General features: G+C 36.6%; 1 protein-coding gene across 4 annotated transcripts in view; it reads right to left on the reverse strand.

The window, feature by feature from the left end:
* The window catches only part of Esr1 (estrogen receptor 1), a 379,003-nt gene that overhangs the window by 216,423 nt on the left and 140,426 nt on the right, over positions 1 to 22,154 (reverse strand). For all 4 annotated transcript variants that reach the window (XM_076858124.2, XM_076858121.2, XM_076858123.2 and 1 more), the window contains exon 3: positions 18,974 to 19,164. In XM_076858124.2, the coding sequence (XP_076714239.2) occupies positions 18,974 to 19,164 (191 nt within the window). The remainder of the gene's footprint in view (positions 1 to 18,973; positions 19,165 to 22,154) is intronic.

Genomic DNA, 22,154 nt, shown 5'->3' on the forward strand with positions numbered 1-22,154 from the left:
GTTATTATTTCACTATGCTTGTGTTTATCAAAACATCATATTATACACCTTAAACATATACAACTTTTTTAAAAAAAATAAATTTAGAAAGACATAAGAAGTAAAGATGTTGTAGAAATCAAATAATGAAATGTTAAGTTACTTGCTCCACTTAGCTTCAGAATAGAAAGAGGGCAGAGACCACTCGAGGTCATAATGATGATGATTCTTTTCAAAGCATGACCTCTAATCACTGCATCATCCAGCAATGTCAGAACCACTGTGGCATTTATAATTGAGGAAACAGAAGTTCAGAGACACTGGTTTTTGAAGACCAAAAGAGGAGTAGCCAGAAGGAAGATAATTGGCTCATAATGACCTCACAGGGCTTACCCCAGGAACCAACTCTGTGCATGTGACTCTGCCCCCTGACAACATGCAGAGGGGTGTCCCTGACCAAAACTAGGCCAATCAGAGTGCTTTCACAATATTTGTTAGCTTGAAAAACGGCACAGGATGTGAAGCTTGGCAGCTGTTGCCAGTCCTGCTTCCCACCTTAGGGTTCATGTAGATTTACCGATGGAGAACACGAAGCTGTCACAGAGAGGAGAAGAGGCAGGGCTGGGTCCTGACCTGCTCTGAGACCCTGGGTATTTTCACTTAGCTCAATGAAGTGAAAAACAATGAATTTTTTTTATTTTATTTTATTGCTCCATCACCTTTTTGGGTAAAGTTTTTAACTAGCCTTTCTTCACTGAGACCTGCCTGCACTCCTGTCCTGCTTGCAGTTGACCAAGACCCTCAAGTGACCTTCCAGCAACATCTTTTCCTTTTCATCTCCCCTCCATCAGCAAGCTAGTCTGAGTTGCTCACTCAAAGCTATAAGTCCTACAAATTCATGAAGTGATTTTTCTAAGACTACACAGATAAGTTATAATAGTGACAACTATATTTCCTTGAAATATAGTAATCTATGACATATGTTATAGTCATTTTATTAAGCACATTTTATAAATTGTGACAAAATATGATCCAAAACTGCAAAAATACATTGAGGGTAAAGAATAATTATGCTATTTGGCATCTCATAAGTCATGGAAGTTGAAAATAATAGGCAAGAAAGGAAAAAGAAAAGGTTAATGAACAGGAAGCTGTTTTACTGAACTGTCTTCATCCACTGCCACAATGGCAGGTGTAGAGCTTCTAGCCATATAGAGAGGCCCCTTGTAGAGGACTTTTTTAGGAGAATACTCCTGTGACCTGATTCATACATCTTTTATAAAAGTTCACCACACTTAATTGGAAACAGAAACAAAGACGATTTTGAAGAAAACAAGTTTCCACTAGTCTTGAAGCAATAAATCAATCTGACCTGTTATTTCTTGGTAAATGATTCTGTCTTTAATACCTGCTGCTTTCATTTCAAATGCACCAAGTATTTAAACAGCTTCATACCATGAACAATATATATAATTTCTAATCCAGTTATAGTTTTTAGCTAAAGTGTAGTCCTAAACAAGATGGCACCGGACCAGGTCCAATTGTGGTCTTATTTCTACTTAAAATACTAAGCTAAACTCCTTATAAGATAAATGAAGCAATTAAAATAATATATTCATTCATAGGTAAAATACCAAAAACAGAGAGAAAAGGATTAAGAGGCAGGGTAGTGAGCCAGACGGATTTCCAAGTTAGCTCCCTTCCAGAACTATTATTCACTGATCTACATATATCATTTGTTCAAGCATCAGCTTCAGTGTTCTTTCAGCCATCCTGAGTCAACATCTCAGAATCACATCATATCTTTTCCTCAAAGGCCAGTCCAGTGGACACGGTGGCACATCCTTGCAATCGCAGTGGCTCAAGAGGCTGTGGCAGGAGGATTGCAAGTTCAAAGCCAGCCTCAGCAATTCAGTGAGGTCCTAAGCAACTTAGAGACTCTGACTCAAAATAGAATACAAAGAGGGCTGGCGATGTGGCTCAGTAGGTTCAATCTCTGGTACCAAAAAAAAAAAAAAAAAAAAAAGAATCCATTGTTAATTGTTGCCAGTTCTACTTTAACCAGCCTTTGCCTCTCCTTAGCAAGCAGCCTTTTTCCTCCATGTGGTAAGGACGTGGCCACCATCATTTGTTACTTGCACAACCTGGGACCCTCTGTTGGTCCAGCAGGTCCATCCAACATTCTGTACCACTCTCCTTTTTTTTTCTTTTTTTTTAATATATTTTTTTTATTTTTTCATCTTTCATACATTTGATTCATGTGAGTTATGCTTTTCCATTTTTACCCAAAATACAAATTGCAGAATCACATCAGTTATACATTCACAATGTTTACATAATGCCATATTAAGTGACTGTTGTATTCTGCTGTCTTTCCTATCCCCTACTATCCCCCCTCCTCTCCCCTCCCATCTTCCCTCTCTACCTCATCTGTTGTTGTTCCATTCTCTCCCTCCCCCCCTTCCCCTCACAACCTCATATATGTGATTTCGTATAACAATGTGTACCACTCTCCTTGACTATTTCAATGGTTTCTTGACTTCAGCCCATTCCAAAGCAAACTGCATAAGAGCAAAGGGACTAATTTATTATTTTTTTAAAGAGCTCCCTCTCAAAGAGATGCAAATGAAAGGCTTTAAAAAGTCTTCATGGCTTTTAAATTAATTTAGATAGAGAAGTTCTAGCATTATGAGAGTCACCTAAGAAAGATTAATATCTAAAATTAAAATCACTTTGATTTTCAAAACTTCTAAGAGACTGTAACAAAACACTCTGTTTCTGATCTTAGGTAAGAAAAAGGTAGGTCATCACAGGGCCATATGAACACAGAGAAAAGGCTCTTTGTTCATCTGGTCACACCATTGGTCCTGCCCTGGAGAAGCCATCAGCCACCAAGGCCAAGCTCAGAACTCCCTGGGATTTCAGATAGTTCAGCCCCAGAAGACCAGAGCACCAGCTTCTTGTCAATGGGGAGTTTTCTGTCCCAAGGGGTTCTCAAAGTTCTAGATTTACAGCTAATAGAATAAGAAGAAAGGGAGGAAGAAAGAGAGAAGGAGAAGAAGAATCACCGTTACTGCAATGATTCCATTATAGTCCTATATAATGTTTTGCTTTCAATTCTTCCAGCTGCTTCCAGATGACCTTTTCACCCTTTGCCCAACTACTTTCAGAATTAAAAAACAAAATCAAAAAATATAATTTGCAAATGGAGAAGTGGGAGCAGAATGAATTGCTACAGTTCACATCATAAGTCAATTTAGGTGCCACTGGTCCCCAGAGCTGGAGAAGGGGAAAACAAGCATTGTCTTTGGACTGAGGGACTGTTTCTAGTCCACGTGTGCAGTTGGCTTCAATCCATGACTGATAACAACCCAGGTCCCTTCCAGACAGCTGTCTTCCCCCTTCAGTGGATGTATGGTTAGGGTCAACAGTCACTGAAATATGTCACCTTGCTGGTCAGGCCTGCAGCTCTAGAAATCTAGATTCCTACTGGCATTGTTCACACAACAACGCCTTCTGCCTCCTCTTCTGTGATTTCCCAACAGCTTGGAAGGAATATTCTATTGGCCTCAGCTACCTGTGTCCACCTGATACAATTTCACCTGGGCTACTTGAGAATGAAATGAAAGCTGTATTTTAGTCTAAATTGAGAGTAAAGACATGTTGAAAACAAAGTGCAAAGACTTTGCACTTTGGTAGATTCACAATACTCTTTCTCTTCTAGAGAAAGAACAAAGAAAATGCTAATGTAAAATCAGCTAATCAACTGCAACGTTGATCTTTTACATGATGTTTCAATTACAAAAATAAAAGATGTTAATTGTAGACAATAAGAATATAGATAAGAAAAAAGAACCAGATTTATTCCTAATCCTATCATTCAGCAATTAGGCACTATTTTTTAAAATTTTTAATTTGTTTTTTATTAGTTATACATGATAGTAGAATGCATTTATGCACTTTAATATATCATACATAGATGGAATATAGTTTCTCATTTTTGTGAGTGTACATGTGGCAGATTCATATTGGTCATGCAGTCACAAATATACATAAAGTAATAATGTCTGTTTCTTTCTACTGTCTTTCCTGTCCCCATATCCCCTTCCCTCCCCTCCCCTCCTTTCATTTCCCTCTATCTAATCTAAGGTAACGCTATTTTCTCCCCACCTTTATTGTGAATTAGCATCCGCATTTTAGAAAAAACATTTGGCCTTTGGTTTTGGGGATTGGCTTATTTCATTTAGCTTAATATTCTCCAACTCCATCCATTCACTGGCAAATGCCATAATTTCATTCTTCTTTAAAGCTGAGTAATATTTCATTGAATATATATATCACACTTTCTTTATCCATTTATCTATTGAAGGATACCTAGGTTGGTTCCATAGTTTAGCTATTGTGAATTGAGCTGCTATAAACATTGACATGGATGCATCACTGTAATATGCTGATTTTAAGTCCTTTGGGTATAAACCAAGAGTGGAATAGCTGAGTCAAATGGTAATTCCATTCCAAGTTTTCTGAGGAATCTCCATATGGATTTCCATAGTGGTTGCATGAATTTGCAGTTCCACCAACAATATATGAGTGTACCTTCTTTCCCCACATCCTCGCCAACAATTATTGCTGTCTATATTCTTGATAATTGACATTCTGACAGGAGTGAGATGAATCTGAGTGTAGTTTTGATTTGCATTTCTCTAACTGCTAGAGATGTTGAACACTTTTTCATATATTTGTTTATCAATTGTATTTCTTTTTCTGTGAAGTGTCTGTTCAGTTCCTTAGCCCATTTATTGATTGGGTTATCTGGTTTTTTGGTGTTAAATTTTTTGACTTCTTTATATATCCTAGAGATTAATGCTTTTGTGGAAGTGCATGCAGTAAACATTTTTTCCCAATCGGTAGGCTCTCTCCTCACTTTATTGATTGTTTCCTTTGCTGAAAAGAAGCTTTTTAATTTGAATCCATCCCATTTATTGATTCTTGATTTTACTTTTTGTGCTTTAGGAGTCTTGTTAAGGAAGACAGATCCTAGGCCAACATGGTGAAGATTTGGGCCTACTTTTTCTTCTTTAGGTGCAGGGTCTCTGTTCTAGTGCTTAAGTTTTTGATATACTTTGAGTTGATTTTTGTGCAGGGTGAGAAATAGGGGTTTAATTTCATTTTGCTACATATGGATTTCCAGTTTTGATGATTGCCAGCACCATTTGTTAAATAGACTATCTTTTCTCCAGTTAATGCTTTTGGCACCTTTGTCCATTATGACATAACAGTATTTATGTGGGTTTGTCTCTGGGTCCTCTATTCTGTACCATTAATAGATTGATACTTTGTACACACATTTTCAAAGTTTATAAATGCTTCTTGCTCTATGTGTGTGCATGCATGTGTGCATATATACATTTATGTATATACCTATTTATGTGTGCATTCATACACATACATAGACATACAGAGAAAAGGAAGTGTTTACAAGAAACCTTTGATTCAAACTCTTTTTTCTACCTTATAGTCAGAAAAATTAGGCCCCTAAAAAGCATTTTATAAGCAATAACTATCACATTAGGCCCTTGACAATACTTTCATTTCTAGGGAAACATATTTAAAATCAAAGAGTGTGAGTAGGATGCCCTTACTTATTTCAGGGAGGAGACATGGGAACAAAATTAGGAGAAAGGAGAATACCCTGTCCCTAAAGTTGCACTAGCACATCCCATGTGCTTCCGACTTCTTTCCTGGACTTACAAAAAGTGAGGAAGGACACAGAACAGGTAGCACAATGAAAGAAAGTGTTTCCAGGACCTAGACTCACATTTGCTATTGTCTCCTGTTGAGACCAATTGCATGGACATTACTGACCTTAAGAAAAAGTATCACACTGAGCGTGGAAGAGAAAGGAACTGAAATCTTTCAAACATCTTTTAATGTAATGCAATTGATAAAAGCTGGCCAAACAATTTTCTACCTTCTCTGAGACCAGTTTTACTGGCATCATATTAAAAATTAAAGAGTGTATCTAAGTTTGTCAACTACTAATTGCTCAGGTTATAGAAAAGTTTACTATCAACTCTTAGATGAAAAAGGCTCTAGCCAATTTTAAAACAAATATCTCACAGAATTAAAATCAGGGGAGAAACCAAGAAAACTGCAAACATAATAATAACCGGGTCTAAATCAGGCCTACCTAAATAAATCTTTACTTGGAACCAATTATTTACCTAAAATCATCAGAAAAAACATCAAATACAGTATGTTTACCTACATAATTTCTGCATTATATATTACTGCAGAAGAGAATGTCCAGGTTGTGTTGATATAATTACCATGTTAAGCTTCAAAAATAAGTGGAAATATTCTATTACCCACATCCTACAAAGTATAACCAATCTCTAGATACATAATAAACTTGTTGCTAAAGATATTCATTGGGAATATTTAAAAATACATTACAAATAGTTAAAAACCTCCTCTAAGTTGCTATCTGCTACTGCACAGTACTGACCATGCAGAATTAAGTATGCAATTAATAACTAATAACAAATCTCAGGTTACTTGCGATGAAGTAGCCTCTCTTCATGGTTTTCTGGACAGATCAGACACCTTCTGCTCCACAAAGGCTTCTAGCCTATTCTAGAGTATTGTGTTTATACCCTACTCTCAATTCATACATCCTTCTTGAAATACTCCTTTGCTCCTTTCTATAGCTTCAGTACAGCCTATAGTGCTAAATTTAACCTGGGTGTTCAATTAATGTTCCAGCTGAATCCTTCATTGGATTGGAGGGTCTACGGATGATATGGTTTGCATTTCTCACCTTTCCAAACTAAAACGGTCATTCAATAAATATCTATTCCAATGAAATAAAAAAAATTTAAGTTCCTGTTAAGTTAGCCCTCTCTGAAGAAGAGGATGCAGGGAACTTGAGCTGGGAAGTCTCCAAGAGCATTCAGAGTGCACATGTGCTAAGGGGAGAGAAGTAGGAAGAAAGGGGAACTGAAGTAGGAGAGTGAGGGCAAGGCTTGCCTGCAGGTGCTGGTGGACAGGGAGGAATGACCAATGTGCTAGAAATCAAAAAATAAAGAGAAAAATCCTCTCCATGGTGATTACATTACACCATCATGAACTGCTTAACAGTAGTGTCAACATACACTAGTGATGGTTTTCAAATGAAATTCTTTATCAGTAATTCTGAAGTGAATTGTGAATTTTTATTATCTTAAAAACCATAATTTCTTTGTGCATAACATTTACAAAAATAAACCTAATTGATACGGCCATCCTTCTAGATCTTTGTGCTTAGATTTTAATCACAAAATAATTCATATTTGTAAATGTAGTCTAACCAGCCACCTACAAATTCTTAAATCTGGTGATTTCTGAATAACGTATTTTACAATTTCAGCACTATAGATATAAGTTATGCCTTACCCTCTTACCTAAAAAAGCTCCCTTTTCTGAAAAAATAACACATACAAGAAAATTCTATTTCATAAATCTACCATCCACTTTATAAAACTTTTACTTGCTACTATGGTAATTCTGCATTTATTCATAATATTCATTTGGATAAAATTTAAAATCCACTTACTCTTTCTTAAAGAAAACAAAGAATATATGCCTATTACAGAGAGACAGTGAATTTAATAATTAAGTTTTTTTTCTTCCTCTCTTTCTTAGCAATGAAAAAAATAAAATCTCTTTATTTCAGCTAAAGAATACAAAAATGTGTGGGAAACAATAAGAGTACTTTCCCCACTGTATTTTCTTCTTCTCAAGTAAGTATCTTCCATATTAAAATATATCAAGAAATAAATCTGCTTTCTAACTCATATACAAATGCAGAATTAATATAGTAGCAAGAAAAAGTTTTTTAAAGTGATGGCAGATTTATGAAATAGATTTTTCTTTCATGTGGTATTTTGCAGCAAATGGAGCTTTTTTCAGGAAAGGAGGTGAGGTATAACCTGGATCTATAGTGCTGACATTGCCCAATATGAATTCAGAAAATATCAGTCCATGTTTAAATGCATAGTTTTCTCTGAATGAGTATCAGAGAAACAGACCTTTCTCTTTAAAAGGATATAACGGTATCAACAGAAGTTTTCCATGGAAGAGGAACCAATCTGGAAGGATTAGACCACAGACCACTACTGTAAGGTTTTGCAAGAACAGTGTCAGCAATAATTCTGAGGGCTAGTTGATGCCCTTTGCAAATGTGCCCATTAAAGCCTATCTATATTTTTTGTGGGAAATTATTGTCACTCATAAATGGGGCTTTCTAATGGAATTGCTGATGAGCTTAACCACTGTATATGAGCACAAACTACCACTTTAATGGAAATAATCAATGCCATGACCAGAATAGAACCACTTAGTAGGGAAATTGGGAATTTAATTTCAATCAGGTGAACAAAAAGTAAAGAAGAATGCTTGAAGTGGTAGCATAAAAAACACCAGCGATTAAAAACATTTGGAACCTTTGCTTACCCTTCAAAGGCATTTGTTGCCATGGTTTTTAAAGACCTCTGAAAGCTTCAGCTGTGTCCACAAAAGCTGCCAAAAAAATAGGGGTTCTATACTGATTTTATTTGTCAGAGGCATTTTGTCTTAATTACCTCCAAGATAAAGATTGCCTGGCCAAAGGGACAGAAAAGAAGAACCGCTGTCATTTCACATGTAGGAAAACTGTGATTTTACCTTTCTGAGACTTTCTTCAAATGCACACATGCAGGTGCGTACACACATGTCTAATTTTTTACTATTGCAATAAGAGTGACAAGCACTTAAAAGCGATAATGGGGATTCTTGCATGGAATGAGGATTTCAGATCTGGATTCTCATGGTGTTTTTTTTTTTTTTTTTTTTTTTTTTTCTTCCTCTGAGGAGAACCAGGAGCCAAACTTGTAGCAAAGGAAGCCTGTCCTTCTTTCTCATGGCAAGGAATAAGAAAGGAAGAAAGGGGCTGAGATCCTCAGATTACTTAAAGTCCCCAGTGACTTTAAGACCTCCCACTAGGTTCTGCCTCTTTATCAATTTATCAATACCTGCAGGTAATGCTTTCTCCAAAAAAGATTCATTATAACAACTTTCACACAAAAATTCCATGACAGTGCATCTGTGTAGACACTAAAGACCTCCTGCTCTTCAGCCTCAATACTTTTATTTCTCTGTTGCATAATATGCATGTTACCATAAGAAGAAAAATTGAAAATTAAAAGTAGAAACAGTAGAAAGACTAGGCAAGCTCTTGGTCGGAAAAGTGGGCTATGAACTCCCACAATACAAACAATTTGAAAAAAAAAAAAAGTAGTTCTTACTTGAGCATCATAAAAATGCTTATATTTGTTCCTGTGCTTCAGTATGTAGCTTACTATCTTGGTACCAGCATGTTCTCTTTTCAATTATAATCTCCTGGAGAGCATTGTTTGTCCCTGTTCAGCTGATTTGTGATTTTCTTGTTTAGAAGGGTCTTGTGCCTACTTTTATGAATAAACATGTTTCATACAAGGTTTTGGTAAAGTCCAGGAAACTCTTTTAACATATTAGAGTCTCTGCTATGGTTTGAATAAGTGTCTCCCAAAGGGTCATGTGGTCAAAGCTCAGTCCCCAGCCGTGGGGCTACAGGAAGTAGAGGCACCTTTAAGAGGCAGAACCTAGTGGGAGGTCTTAAAGTCACTGGGGACTTTAAGAATCTGAGGATCTCAGCCCCTTTCTTCCTTTCCTGTTCTTACCATGAGATGGACAGGCTTCTTCTGCCACAAGCTCCTGCCCCACTGTGTCTGCCTCATCACAGGCCCAAAAGCCAAGTGACCATAGACTGAAACCTCCAAAACTGTGAGCCAAAATAAACCTTCACTCTATTTCAGGTGATTATATCAGGGACCTTTAGGTATTAGGTAATGGGAAATTTACAGTTATTTCTCCATTATTAATAATGTACAACCTTCAAGGAATATTTAGACCATTCTTCTCATCATGCTCCTTTAAAATTAATTGAAGAAATTGATTCAAATCACCCCTGAACTGTCTGCACAGTGCTGATTCTGTTTCTGTGGCTGCTGGATAATTCCATCTGCAGTCCCAGCTACATTCTCAAACTCAGCATGTCTAGAATTCAACTTACCCTGTGCCCCTACTAATTGGCCTTCCTCTTGAATTCACAAGTTCATTCATTTCCAAGGTCACTCCCCCTCTGTTGGAACATCTTTAACTCCTTTCTTTCCTGGATAATTCATATTTAATCATCTTTATACAATGTATGATTTTTTAACCTTCCATTTTATTCCCTTTTTCCCATTTTACAATCACTGAAATGTCCAAATTTATGATGTACCTAAACTGACAGAACATCACCCAAACTAGTCTTTATGCTTTCATTTGCTCCCTTCCCTGAACTTTCCTACATGCTTGAGGAAGGCTAAACTTCATTAAAGAGTACTTCATCCTATGATGGTTTTATGTTGCTTAAAGTCCACAAACCAAGCTTCACCTTCCTTTCATTCTTTGATTTATTCATTTAGTGACTCCTATAATACAAAGCTTGATTTGGTCCTTACCTCTGAAAAGCTAATATCAATATGGGAGAAACACAAATATATGGATTTGATGGAACAAAGTTTTACGGAAGTCAAGAGAGAAAGAAAGAGAGAGAGATCTTTTTGCATGAGCATCAGAGGTTCTGATGACAATTACTTTTGACCAGGAGAGGAAGAATTCTTATAGGGAAATATGAAAAGACATGGAATGATTGCATTTGTAGAATAGTAAATAATCCAGTCTGTCTAGTGTTGGCTTCATGCAAGTACAAGCAGTTACTTAAAAACAACTGGAAAGACAAGCTAGATAAGACAGTATAAATGTTGAAATAGCCATCTAAGCCATGGGTTATTCCATGGTCACAGAAGTCTTCAAAGGATTCTAGACAGAGGATTTATATGATTAGTCATTTGCTTTAAGAATATTAACAGACTGGTGATGTGCAAAACGGTTTGCAAGAAGAAAAAGCAAATGAAGACAAACAGAAATATTGAATTAATGTTTGGTCCTGGTTAAAGGTTAAAGGACCAACTCTGAATAAAGGGAATTGCATTTGAAAGATAGACTCAACAGAACTATGCAATCATTCTGATTGGTAACATCAGAGACACAGATTGCAGAGAGAAACCATGGAGGTAACTAACTCCAAGTTTGAAAATCTGGATGCTGGAGACAGTGGTGAGGTTTGGGACCAATACATCAAGCAGTCAGGAGGAGTGGTTGGTAGCAGAGGGAAACACACCATAATCACTGAGAAGCCAAGATGGAACAAGAGCCAGACTTGAGAGGTATTTGCTTTGCTGTGATACTTTGGGCCTTATATATTGTGTCAGTTTCCTAGGCTTGCCAAAACAAATGAGTGCCTTGAGTAACATAAAGTTGTGTCCCACAGTGCTGCTGGCTAGAAATCTGAAATAAAGGTGTTGGCAGGACCATGCTCCCTCTGAAATCTGCCAGGGAGGATTCTCCCTTACTGCTTCCTAGCTTCTAGTTGCCCACCATCTGTGATGTTTAGACATGCACCACTCCCACCTGCCTTTCCATTGTGCATGGCATTCTTTCCTCTCTGTCTGTGTCCACTTTTCACTCTTTTCATTAGGACATCAGTCATGTTGGATTAAGGGACCACTTTACCCCAAGATCTGAATTAGTTATATCTGAAACAGCTTTATTTTTAAATAAGGTCATATTCTGAGATACTAGAGGTTCAGACTTTAGCATATTCTTTTAGGGACACACTTCAATCCATATCAGATATGTAGGAGATTCCCTAGTAAACTGTGTAGAGAAGAGGAGGAGGAAGAGAAAGCAAAGATTGCAGACCTTTAGAATACACTTTCACAGCATCAAAGAGGGGAAACAGGGACAGAGTACAGTAAGCCCTCTGTTGTCTCAAGGCTGAGTTACTCAATTTCTTGGTTTATCCTATTTCACATTTCTGAAATTATCTTCCAAAATTCTTATTGCCTATGAAAAATCCTCCATTTCTTTTCAATCTTATATCATATGTACTACTTGCATTACACTTTTCTTGCCAATCTAATCTGCCTTTTTAAAGATCCTCTAGAAGTTTTTATCCATCATTCTTTTGACCCCAGTATCCATCATTCATTTGACCCATGTTCCATTCAGTGCAAGTGTGTCCAACAGTGCTAAAGGCAAAGATGCTAATATCAACCAGAAATCAGCTCCCATTGAGTTTACATCCAAGTTTGTGTGGGAATATAGGGAGGAGGTACCTGGTGCAGACAGACAAAAATCAAACAACTGAATAAACAGGGCATCTTCATAAAGTTTTAAGGGCATTAAAGAAAAATAATCTGTACCATAAATAAAAAAAAACAACAGAGTGAAGATACAACCATAAAACAAGAGAAATTTTTTTGCAAATTCTACATTTGGTATGGGGTTAATGTCCAGAATACACACAGAACTCAACTCAATAATATAAAAACAAATAAAAAAGCAAACAATAAATTTCCCAGTAACCTGATTTTAAAATAGATAATAGACATTTTTCAAAAGAAGACATACAAATGACCAATAGGTATATATATATATTCTGATCACTAATCATCAGAGAAATGCTAATCAAAACCACAATGAGATATTACTTCATTCCAATTAGAATGGTTATTTTCAAAAAATACAAAGGCTAAGTACTAGTGAGAATATGGAGAAAAGAGAACCCTTCCACACCTTTGGTAGATATATTAAATTAGCAGAGTCATTATGGAAATCAGCATGGAGATTCCTTAAAAAATTAAAAAACAGAACTATCACATGATTTAGCAATCCCACTATTGGGTATATATCCAAAGCAGCCAAGTGATGGAATCAGTGTAAGTGCCCATCAAATTTTGAAAAGCTAAAGAAAATCAAAATCCCTCTCTCTCTCTCTCTCTCTCTCTCTCTCTCACACACACACACACACACACACACACACAATGGAATATTACTATACCATAAAAATAAGGAAATGTTGTCATTTAAAATGAACAGACCTGAAAGACATTATGTCAAGTGAAATAAGCCAGACACAGAAACAAATGCTGCAAGATCTTACATGATATGTGAAATCTAAGCAAGTGGTTCTTACAGAAGTTGAGAGTAAAATGTCGGTTACCAGAGACTAGGGAGAGGGAGTAATGGGGAAATGTTGGTCAATATACTAAGTTATATTTAGATAGAAATAAGAAGTTCTGGTACACTATGCACAGTAGAGTGACCACAGATAATGATAATGCATTATATATTTCCAAAGAGCCAGAAGAAATTATTTTGATGGCTATAAGAAAGGAGGGAAAAAAATAAGAAAAACAAAGTAAAGGGAGAGATAAAGAAAGAACAATAGAATTTGACTGTTAGTGGGAGAAGAAAAGAGAGAGACAAATAAACAAAACAAAACCAAAACTAACCACATCAAAAACCCTAACACTCAAAAAATAAGGCAAGGAAAATTAACTATATTTTTTAAATGAGAGAAAATGAGAAAAAAGAAACTAATATATGAATGTATGTATGCCCACAAACCAAACAACAAAAAAGAAAAAAAGAAAAGAAAAGAAAAAATCTTAATGAAAAATGATAGAATAAGAATTGTGTCCACTGATGTGGTCACAATAGTCAGATAATGGATGGTCACTGTCTATATCACCCCAGTGTCCTTCTTTCTATTTCTTCATGGGTTATGTACTGAGAGAAAGGGGGCGGGGAAAAAAGCAAGCAAGGCTGTGGGTTTTAACCCCTTCCTCTCTTCGTGTTGCTCACCAAGCTGCCAGCTAAAGAGGCCTAGGATTGATGCTGGTTGAAATAACTCTCAGATTCCCCTCTCACAAATATAAGGAAGGATGGAACGGGAAGTACTGTTGATTGGAGTTTTTTTTTTTTTTTTTTTTTTTTTTTTTTTTTTTTTTTTGGTTTGGGAATTTTGGGGGATTTTTGTTTTGTTTTTTGTAGAAAAGGGGATTTTGAATGTTTTCATCACTAGTAAATGATGCATGCTTGAGGAAGTAACATTTACTCTGATTTGAACATTATGAAATGTATACATGTATCAAAACATTGGGTACCCTACAAATAAGTAACATAATTGTTCTGTATAAATTGAAAAAAAAAAAAAAGAAAAGAAGACAGGGTAAGGGAGCACTTAGAAAACAACACTTCAGGGCAATGGTCTGTAGGGATCCTTTTAGGTAGGACAACTGAGGAAGACCTACCTGAGGAAGTGGTTGTGGGCTGAGTTCTGAATGACAGGTAGCTGGCCAGGGAAAATCTGGGCATTCCAAGCAATAGAACAGAGAGAAAGAACCACACGTGTTAGGTTCTGAAGAAGGAACGTGTTGTCATGTTGGGAGAAAAGAAGGAAGTCCAGTGTGACTGGACCACCATTAATTGTGGAGAAGTAAACAGTATTAGAAATAGGTAGACTATACAAAGGGAATTTTACTCTAAGTTCATTGAGAGTTTTAAGCTCAAGATCATATGGTTTGGCTAAGTATCTAAAAGATCTCTTCTGCTGTTGCATGGAGACTGTACTGCAAGGGGGGAAAGTATAGAAATGTGGAGAAAAAAGACTTCATATTTTTCTGTGCATATATTATCAGGATCCAAATCACATCTCTGAGGAGATCACCAATATAAAACAGTGACATGGTGCAAGAGGAGCCCCCACGCCTACCTGTTCACTAACTCTTTCCAGATAGAGCTTCACCTACCAAGCAGAAGGCTGGACACTAATATGAAAACTAATTAATCTTGAGTGAACAAGTGTGAGTTGTCAATCCTGGGATAACTGTGTTCTCTCTCAACAGAGCTCTACAGACTGGATGGAACCAGCTAAGTGGACCTTTCTTTAGAAAGTAAGCCTCTGCACACCTTACGCAGCTTTTGCAGGAGCTATCCAGGGTCCTGGACTAGCTTACCCCAATGCTTTGTGAGGTCCAGGTGGACTGTGCACTCAGTTATCCTTGTTGGATGTAAGCCCCCCACTGCATTGAAACATAACGGGATTCCACTCTGATCCCACATTGTCCCATCTCAGCTCACCTGTGGGTTAACACCTGCCTTGGCCATGTATATTGGTCTAATGTTGAGTGACTTGAATACATAGATAGAATATGAAGTGGTAGTATAGTTAATGGTGTATAGATAGCCTTGGGCCCTGCTATGGCTCAGGGTTTCTGAAATAATAATGTAAGAGAAGTGAACTCAGTAGTACCATTTTTCCTTGGAGAAGCACTCAAAGATAATATCCACTACCGAACGTATAACTAGATCTGCTTATGTAACTTATTCCATAGTCTCTATCTAAAACACACCTTAAGGCATATTCCAATGCCCACAATGATTACTAAGTTCATAGAATATTCAGTTTCATCCTTCTGACTTTAATAGCATTCTTAACTTTGCTTTTTATTTTTTTAAAAAAAATGCATTCAACTGGAGGCCATTACTCAATTTCTTAAGTAATCAAGTTTATAGACTAAGTAGTGGATAAAAATTTGTGTGCTTTCAAGTCAAACACTTTACCTCTTCAACCAAAACACTTAGAACATGACAATAATCTGATGTATACTCACTCCTAGCTCTCTTCTTAAGTAACATGAAAAACAGGGAGAGCTGCAGCCTCTTCAGAACTTTCCACCTACGTGCCAGCCCCTCCACTGTCCTTCAGTGTGTTTGAGGGGCAGTGTGATTCATAAAGAGCCACAAAAGTTCAGTAAAACCTTTAGTTCCAAGTTATCAAGACTCTGATGAGAAAAACAGGATTGGAAACATTTAAACTTGCTCTGGCATATCCCCTTGTAGCAGCACAAACCAACACAACATATGAAAATAGCATTAAAATGGAAAGGGAATCAACAGCCTGGAATGTCTCTGTTCAATTTAATAGCAAATGAATCTTGTGAAGTTTTATTCACAGAACTCCCTGCACTCTATCTTCCCTCCTGACCTTTACTCATATTCTCATTCTATAACTAAACATTCTGTCCTTCACCTTGCTCACTTATCTTATCCTTCAGACTTAATTCTAATCAGGAAACTTTCTCTGAGAGCCTTACTCCCTGGGACTGAGTCAAGTTTAGACTTCTGTAAAACGCTGCATTCACCTGGAGCTAGACACTTGTCACACTGCAATTTAATTGCTGGTTTATTTATTCACTTCTACTTCTACCTTATAAGCTCAATGAGAATAGGGACCAGGTCTTTTCTATTATTGCATCCCCCTGGGCTTTGCATAGTACTTTTCCTAGTAGAAATATTCAATGAATAAATTAATAAATTAATTAACTTAATAGTTTTAAGGTCCCTCTGTATCTCTAGAAGTAATAATTTTGCCTTGTTTCTAGATTTCTTCCAGAATTTCGTACTCAATCTTCACCCCATGGAAGAAATTTTATATATATGACCACACCATAATATATAAGAACTTTCTGAACCTAGATAAAACTCTCATTTTTATATGGTACAATTTCAATGAAATTCTATTATTTAGTCTGTGAATACAAGATGGAGATGTGTGTGTGTGTGTGTGTGTGTGTGTGCGCGCGCACGCACATATGTGTGTGTGTAAAGTATCAAAGAGTAAGCAGAAATTATTTTTAAAAATTGAACTTGAGGTAAAAACCATACCAATAAGCAGATTTTTCATTGATATTTTTTAAGTGTATCTTTCTTTTTTCTTATTTTCTGGTCAGATGTCTTAATGCCTGGAGATACTACTAAATATGATGGGAACTTGTGTAGTTTATTACTAATGTTGAAAAAATATGATGAAAATAATTTGTAAGAAAACTGCTATTGTTTCTTGGAAGACAGCCATCTCTACTTTCATTTATAACTGACACTATTTTCTTCTCTTACATTTGTCTATTATTTTTCCTTATCTTTTTCATAAAGTAACACTTTATCTATACTAACTTACTATACAATTATGTCATGAGAACCAGTACTTTTGTTTCCCCCAAATAAACTTCCCAAACAACTCTAAATTCTGTGGGATTATGAAGTATGTCTTTCACATTTTCTATTTCCCTCAGAAAAGTACAGAATAAGTTCTCAATAGAGCATGAATAATCAGAACTTTAGATTTAAAAAACACCCATTTTTTCCATAAACTGTGATATGTAGACTAAATAAAATCAAATAAACATTAAATCATGGATCAGTAAATGATGCTCTACCAGCTAATTCTGGTCAGTTGTCTATTTTAACAAAGCTTTATTGACATATAGCCACTCTCATTTATTTACATATTGCCTGTGATTCTTTGCAAGCTACAGTGCCAGAGGAGAGTACCTGTTATGGAGATTGAATGGCTTGCAGAAACTAAAATAGTCACTATTGGGCCCTTTAAAAAAAAGAAAACTTTGTGGACCCCTGCACTACTCTAAAGCATTTTTACTGATGATGGAAATAAGTCCCTGATATTTTATGACTTACCTAAGTATATAGCTGAACCTATTCACTAACCTTACCTTTATCAGATACATTTTCATTATTGGATTAAATGCTTAGTAAAAATAGTATTTTAGATTATATAAAATCAAATCAACAGTAAAACCACAAATGAAGATGTTTGTCAGACTTTTAAGTATTTATACTAACCTTAACCAAGATATAAATTTTAAATTTAATTTTTCTGAATTATGATAGTATCAGCTAGTAAAATTAATAGTGTGTATACACACACACACTTATGGATTTATTGCCAGATAATATCACTAATTGTTATAAAAACACTGACAAAAAAGTACAAGTCTTACAGCAGAGTTTTAAAGATGTTGAAAGCAGTAAGTGTCAAGAAAAATGCTTTTTAAATGGATCACATTGACCTCACAGTCTACTCTATTAAGATATGAACAGCTTTTAAAAAAAATTCCACTGGCAATGGAAGGAAAAATAAATAATATGTGCCATCCCTCAGTTTTCATGCCATATAAGAGCTGTGAAGAGCCATAGCAGAAAGTTCCTGAGAATCACTTCTTCTGTCAGTGTCTATTAATTTAGCAGACTCTAGTTTTTAACAAGTTACTTAAGTCTAGATTTCTGGAGAGGGAATTGTGAAAACTCTCTCAGAAATATCCTTAGTATCTATAGACCAAGCTTCACAGAATCTGAAAAAGTAAAGGGATAAGAACAGAGAAAAATATCCCCCTATTAAAACAAAAGGTAAATTCAGTAAGACTTTTTGATAAAGGATCTGTAGAATGGAGATTTTAGTAGTAAAAATGATAGACGTCTTCCTAGGTTATCCTGTGAAATACCACAACATGGACAACCCTGGAGTAGACATAAAATGTAGCTGGCACTATATCAGAGAAATTGCAATTGATAAACCATATACAACAAAAAGATTGAGCAGGCAGCAGAATGAAATGTTACAGTTGGATACTTAGTAACTACTTGGTACTGATGCTATATCCCCTATTTCAAGTCACTAGATATTTAGTCTGCTCATAGTAGCAAAAGGTCATTCATCCATTGAGACAGGAAAGAGATCGAAGAGAGGAAGGGAACAAGCTGCATAGAAATGGTCTGGACTAAAGATCAGAACAGAATACTAACCTGGACAAGGCCAAGGTAAGATAACTATGCACAAACAATATAGTACATAAGCTTAGTTGCTTGCAGAACAGGAATGTCCATCTGCCAACTCCCAATCAGGGCAGAGATATTTCCTTTTATTTCAGAGACCCAGCTACTACAGTCCCCCTCTATAGAATTTGTGGAGACTGTAGGAACCTTGCCAAATGGAGGAAGCAGAATTACTCAACCACAGCTTCCCTGGCATCTGTCAGCTCCTGTGAGATTCCATTTCTTCTCTGTATTTCTACCAAAGATGCTAGTGGGACCCACTGGTGTTAAGTAGCTGATTGTGTCTTCCTTCCTTGGTCATTTCTGATCTTTGGACCAAACATAGAATAAGTTGATTTCAACACACTATTACCTTGAATACTCCTCTTGAAGAAAGCCTTACAACCCTCACAGGACCAGACTCCATAGTGGTAGCCAGAGGCATAGTCATTGCATACTGCACAGTAGCGAGTCTCCTTGGCAGATTCCAAGGCCAGGCTTCCCTTGTCACTGTTACTGGTCAATCTCTCTCTGCCACTCTGGCGACGATTATCTGAATTTGGCCTGAGGGAGAAAAAGGGAAGAAAAAGGTGAGTCCATTAGCATCAGAAAAAACAAAATATGTATTCTCCTCTAAAGAATAAGAGGCTTAGGAGATGAGCAGATTCACTTTATCCTGACATTTTGAAATAATGAATCATAATGTAAGCTAATCTTTTGTTACTTCTTGCTGTTTGCTGCCACAAAAGGTGTTTGCCTACTGTATTAACCTTGAGGGAAAAATTGTTTATTGCAAACTTGCTTAAGAAACAGACTGTCTACCCCTAAAAAAATGATAAGATGAAATTAGCTGGTTTCTAATAAGCGTCTTCATTTTCTCAAAACTTACAATTAAATCAGAACTGTTAAAGACGAAGGCTCATTCTGATTCTAGACCACAGAAAGGGTCTTTAGGAAATAGAAACAAAGCATAGGATAGCTGGAGCATTGAAATTCCAATGAATTGGTGAACAATGTAGAATACATGTCAAAAAATCAACAATATAAATGTTTATGTTACTGTTACCAAGTAAGCCTGGGTATGGATTTTTAAAACTTGACTATAACTTAAGGGTGCTGTTCTCCAATATTCAAAGTCCTCTTTAAGAACATGTAGAATGAGAAGAGTAGAGGAAGACCGATAGTTACCTCCACCTGTAATGATTTCATGGAAGAAGCATATCCCAGAAATGAAATTGAAAAATAAACAGAAACAAAGCATGGTGCTAGGAGAACCAAGAAAATGGGAAGTAAAAAGCTTTAAGAATGATTCGAGGGCACTTAATAATGCCAAATGGAACAGAGAAGTCCAAGGAAACAAGCCCTGATAAAGTGAGTTTGAATTTGACTAAGAGAACATTCAGCAAGGAGTTCTGGGAGAAAGGGTAGAGGTTCCAGCCAAACCCAGTGTGGACGCAAGGGGAGGATGTGAGAGGATGAATGAGGGCCATACCTTGGAGAATCTGATGGGAATGGCTAAAGAAAGACTTCGTGTAGTATTTAAAGAATATAATGCCCCCCAAAAGGATTTTTATGGTGGAAGAGGTTACAAAGCCCTCATGCAAACTGAAGAGAATAGACCAGCAGGGATAGAATGGATGAAGGCACAAAGAGAATAAAAGAACAAAGGCAAGAAGGAAACTAAAGAAGCTGTCCAAGGAGCCACCTGTGGGAAGATACCTTGAAGAAGACCGGAAGAAAGGAGGTATGGGAAAAAGTAGATGAGAATTTCGCATTTCTCATCTGGCCAGGTATAGAAGCAGAAGTTAGGGTGGCCTTGGATTTTCTAGACATGTGACAACAAATACAGGTTGAGTGTAAGGGATTGGGGGTGGAGGGAGGTTGGCCAGAGGGCAGCACAGTGCCTGGAATGTAGCTGGCACTCAATGATACACATAATGAATGAAGAGTGTCTACAAGGTGATTGGGAAATAGAGGTTGGCAGATATTGTAAAGGTAGATGGGATAAAGGTTTCTACAAGATTTTCAAAACTAACCTAAGAAGAGATATAGTAAATTGAAGATAGAGGTCCCAGGATCTCGTGGTTAAGGAAGCTCCAGAATCCTTCTTCTATTTGCCACTCAAACAACCAAGCCATGCTGAGTTCAACCGATTCCCCTCTTTACAGCCCTTTTTTCTTGTCACTCAGATTTTATAATCCTTACCTGCCCTTCTCACTTACTAATATTGTACACAATTTTTGTGTGTTTTCAACTACATTTGTCATAAAATTCACAGAACATTGGTCCCTTGGGTTAAGTACATCTGACTTTGCCATTTTTTTTCCATTTGGAATAACTTAGCTCTGAGGTTGGCAGCCTCAAATAGGAATTCTTTATTTTTTAATGATCCTGAGAGAGCACTGGCCCTCAGTTTTCAATCCTAGTTCATATTTCGTTACCCATCTCTTTCCATTTCACCACTATGCTGCTGAATGCCCCCCATCAACCACAGATCTTTTTACGGTTTATTTACTAATGTCTTATGCATGATTCAAGTCAGTAGGAAGCCACTGTGAATATTTAACTATAGGAATTCAATCCCTTGGGGGTGTGGGAGTGGATAATGAGAAAGCATGAAATGGATAGACATACTGTCTTAGAAACCTTATTAATTGTTGCAGGCAAGTACCTAGGTCAATGCCTAGCACACAGCAAGCATTCAATACAAGTGTGGTGAATGAATGAATGAATGAATGAATGAATGAAAGGTATGCATGGGCAACTATTCCAAGATGTCAAATATACTCCCACAATTCTCATACAATAAAGCACAATTGACTCCCAAATCAAAACAGCTTTTAACTTTCAGTAGTCAACAGGTGGACTGGGAAAGGGGAGACATGCAACAGTTTGAAAAAACTCTCACATAAACATTGTAGCCTAGAAATATAGAAAAAAAATAAGAAAAAAGGGTATGTCATGAATGCATAAAATATATACATATGTAATAGTCTATTTTATCACTACCATAAGTTTTAAAAATTTATTATGAAAAGTTAAAAGGTATCCAAACTTAGCCACAAAAATACAAAATCTAGTTGGCACCAGGTGCAGTACAGAAATGTAAACAAAGGTAAAGAATTAAAACATAATTGCATAAAACTAACTGTATACACTGTACTACTGTCATAATTTCATAACCACTTCCAGTTGCAGCTAGCTCAAGTGTTGCCAATATCCACGAAAAATACTCATGAAATGCATATGGCAGTAAAAAAGAGAAATCTCATAATTCACGAGTAATTTTCATCACACATAATACATATAATATGTAAAACGTGTGTTCCAGTTTAAGTCTGTTTATATTTTATGGTTTAAGTCTGTTTATGGTATCGCTAAGGCTTCTGGTTAAAGAGAGGCTTCTAGTAGTTGGATTTGGCGCAGTCAAAAGTTATTCTTGGGATTTTGATTGGCAGCAGGAGGACAGAGAAGCCCCAGGGAGCCCTGAGCAGTCCCTCTGCCACCTCTGGCTTGTCACCATCACCCCTGTCCGGGGAACCATAACCACTACC

Source organism: Callospermophilus lateralis, chromosome 6 (assembly GCF_048772815.1).
Source record: "Callospermophilus lateralis isolate mCalLat2 chromosome 6, mCalLat2.hap1, whole genome shotgun sequence".
Lineage (NCBI taxonomy): Eukaryota > Metazoa > Chordata > Mammalia > Rodentia > Sciuridae > Callospermophilus > Callospermophilus lateralis.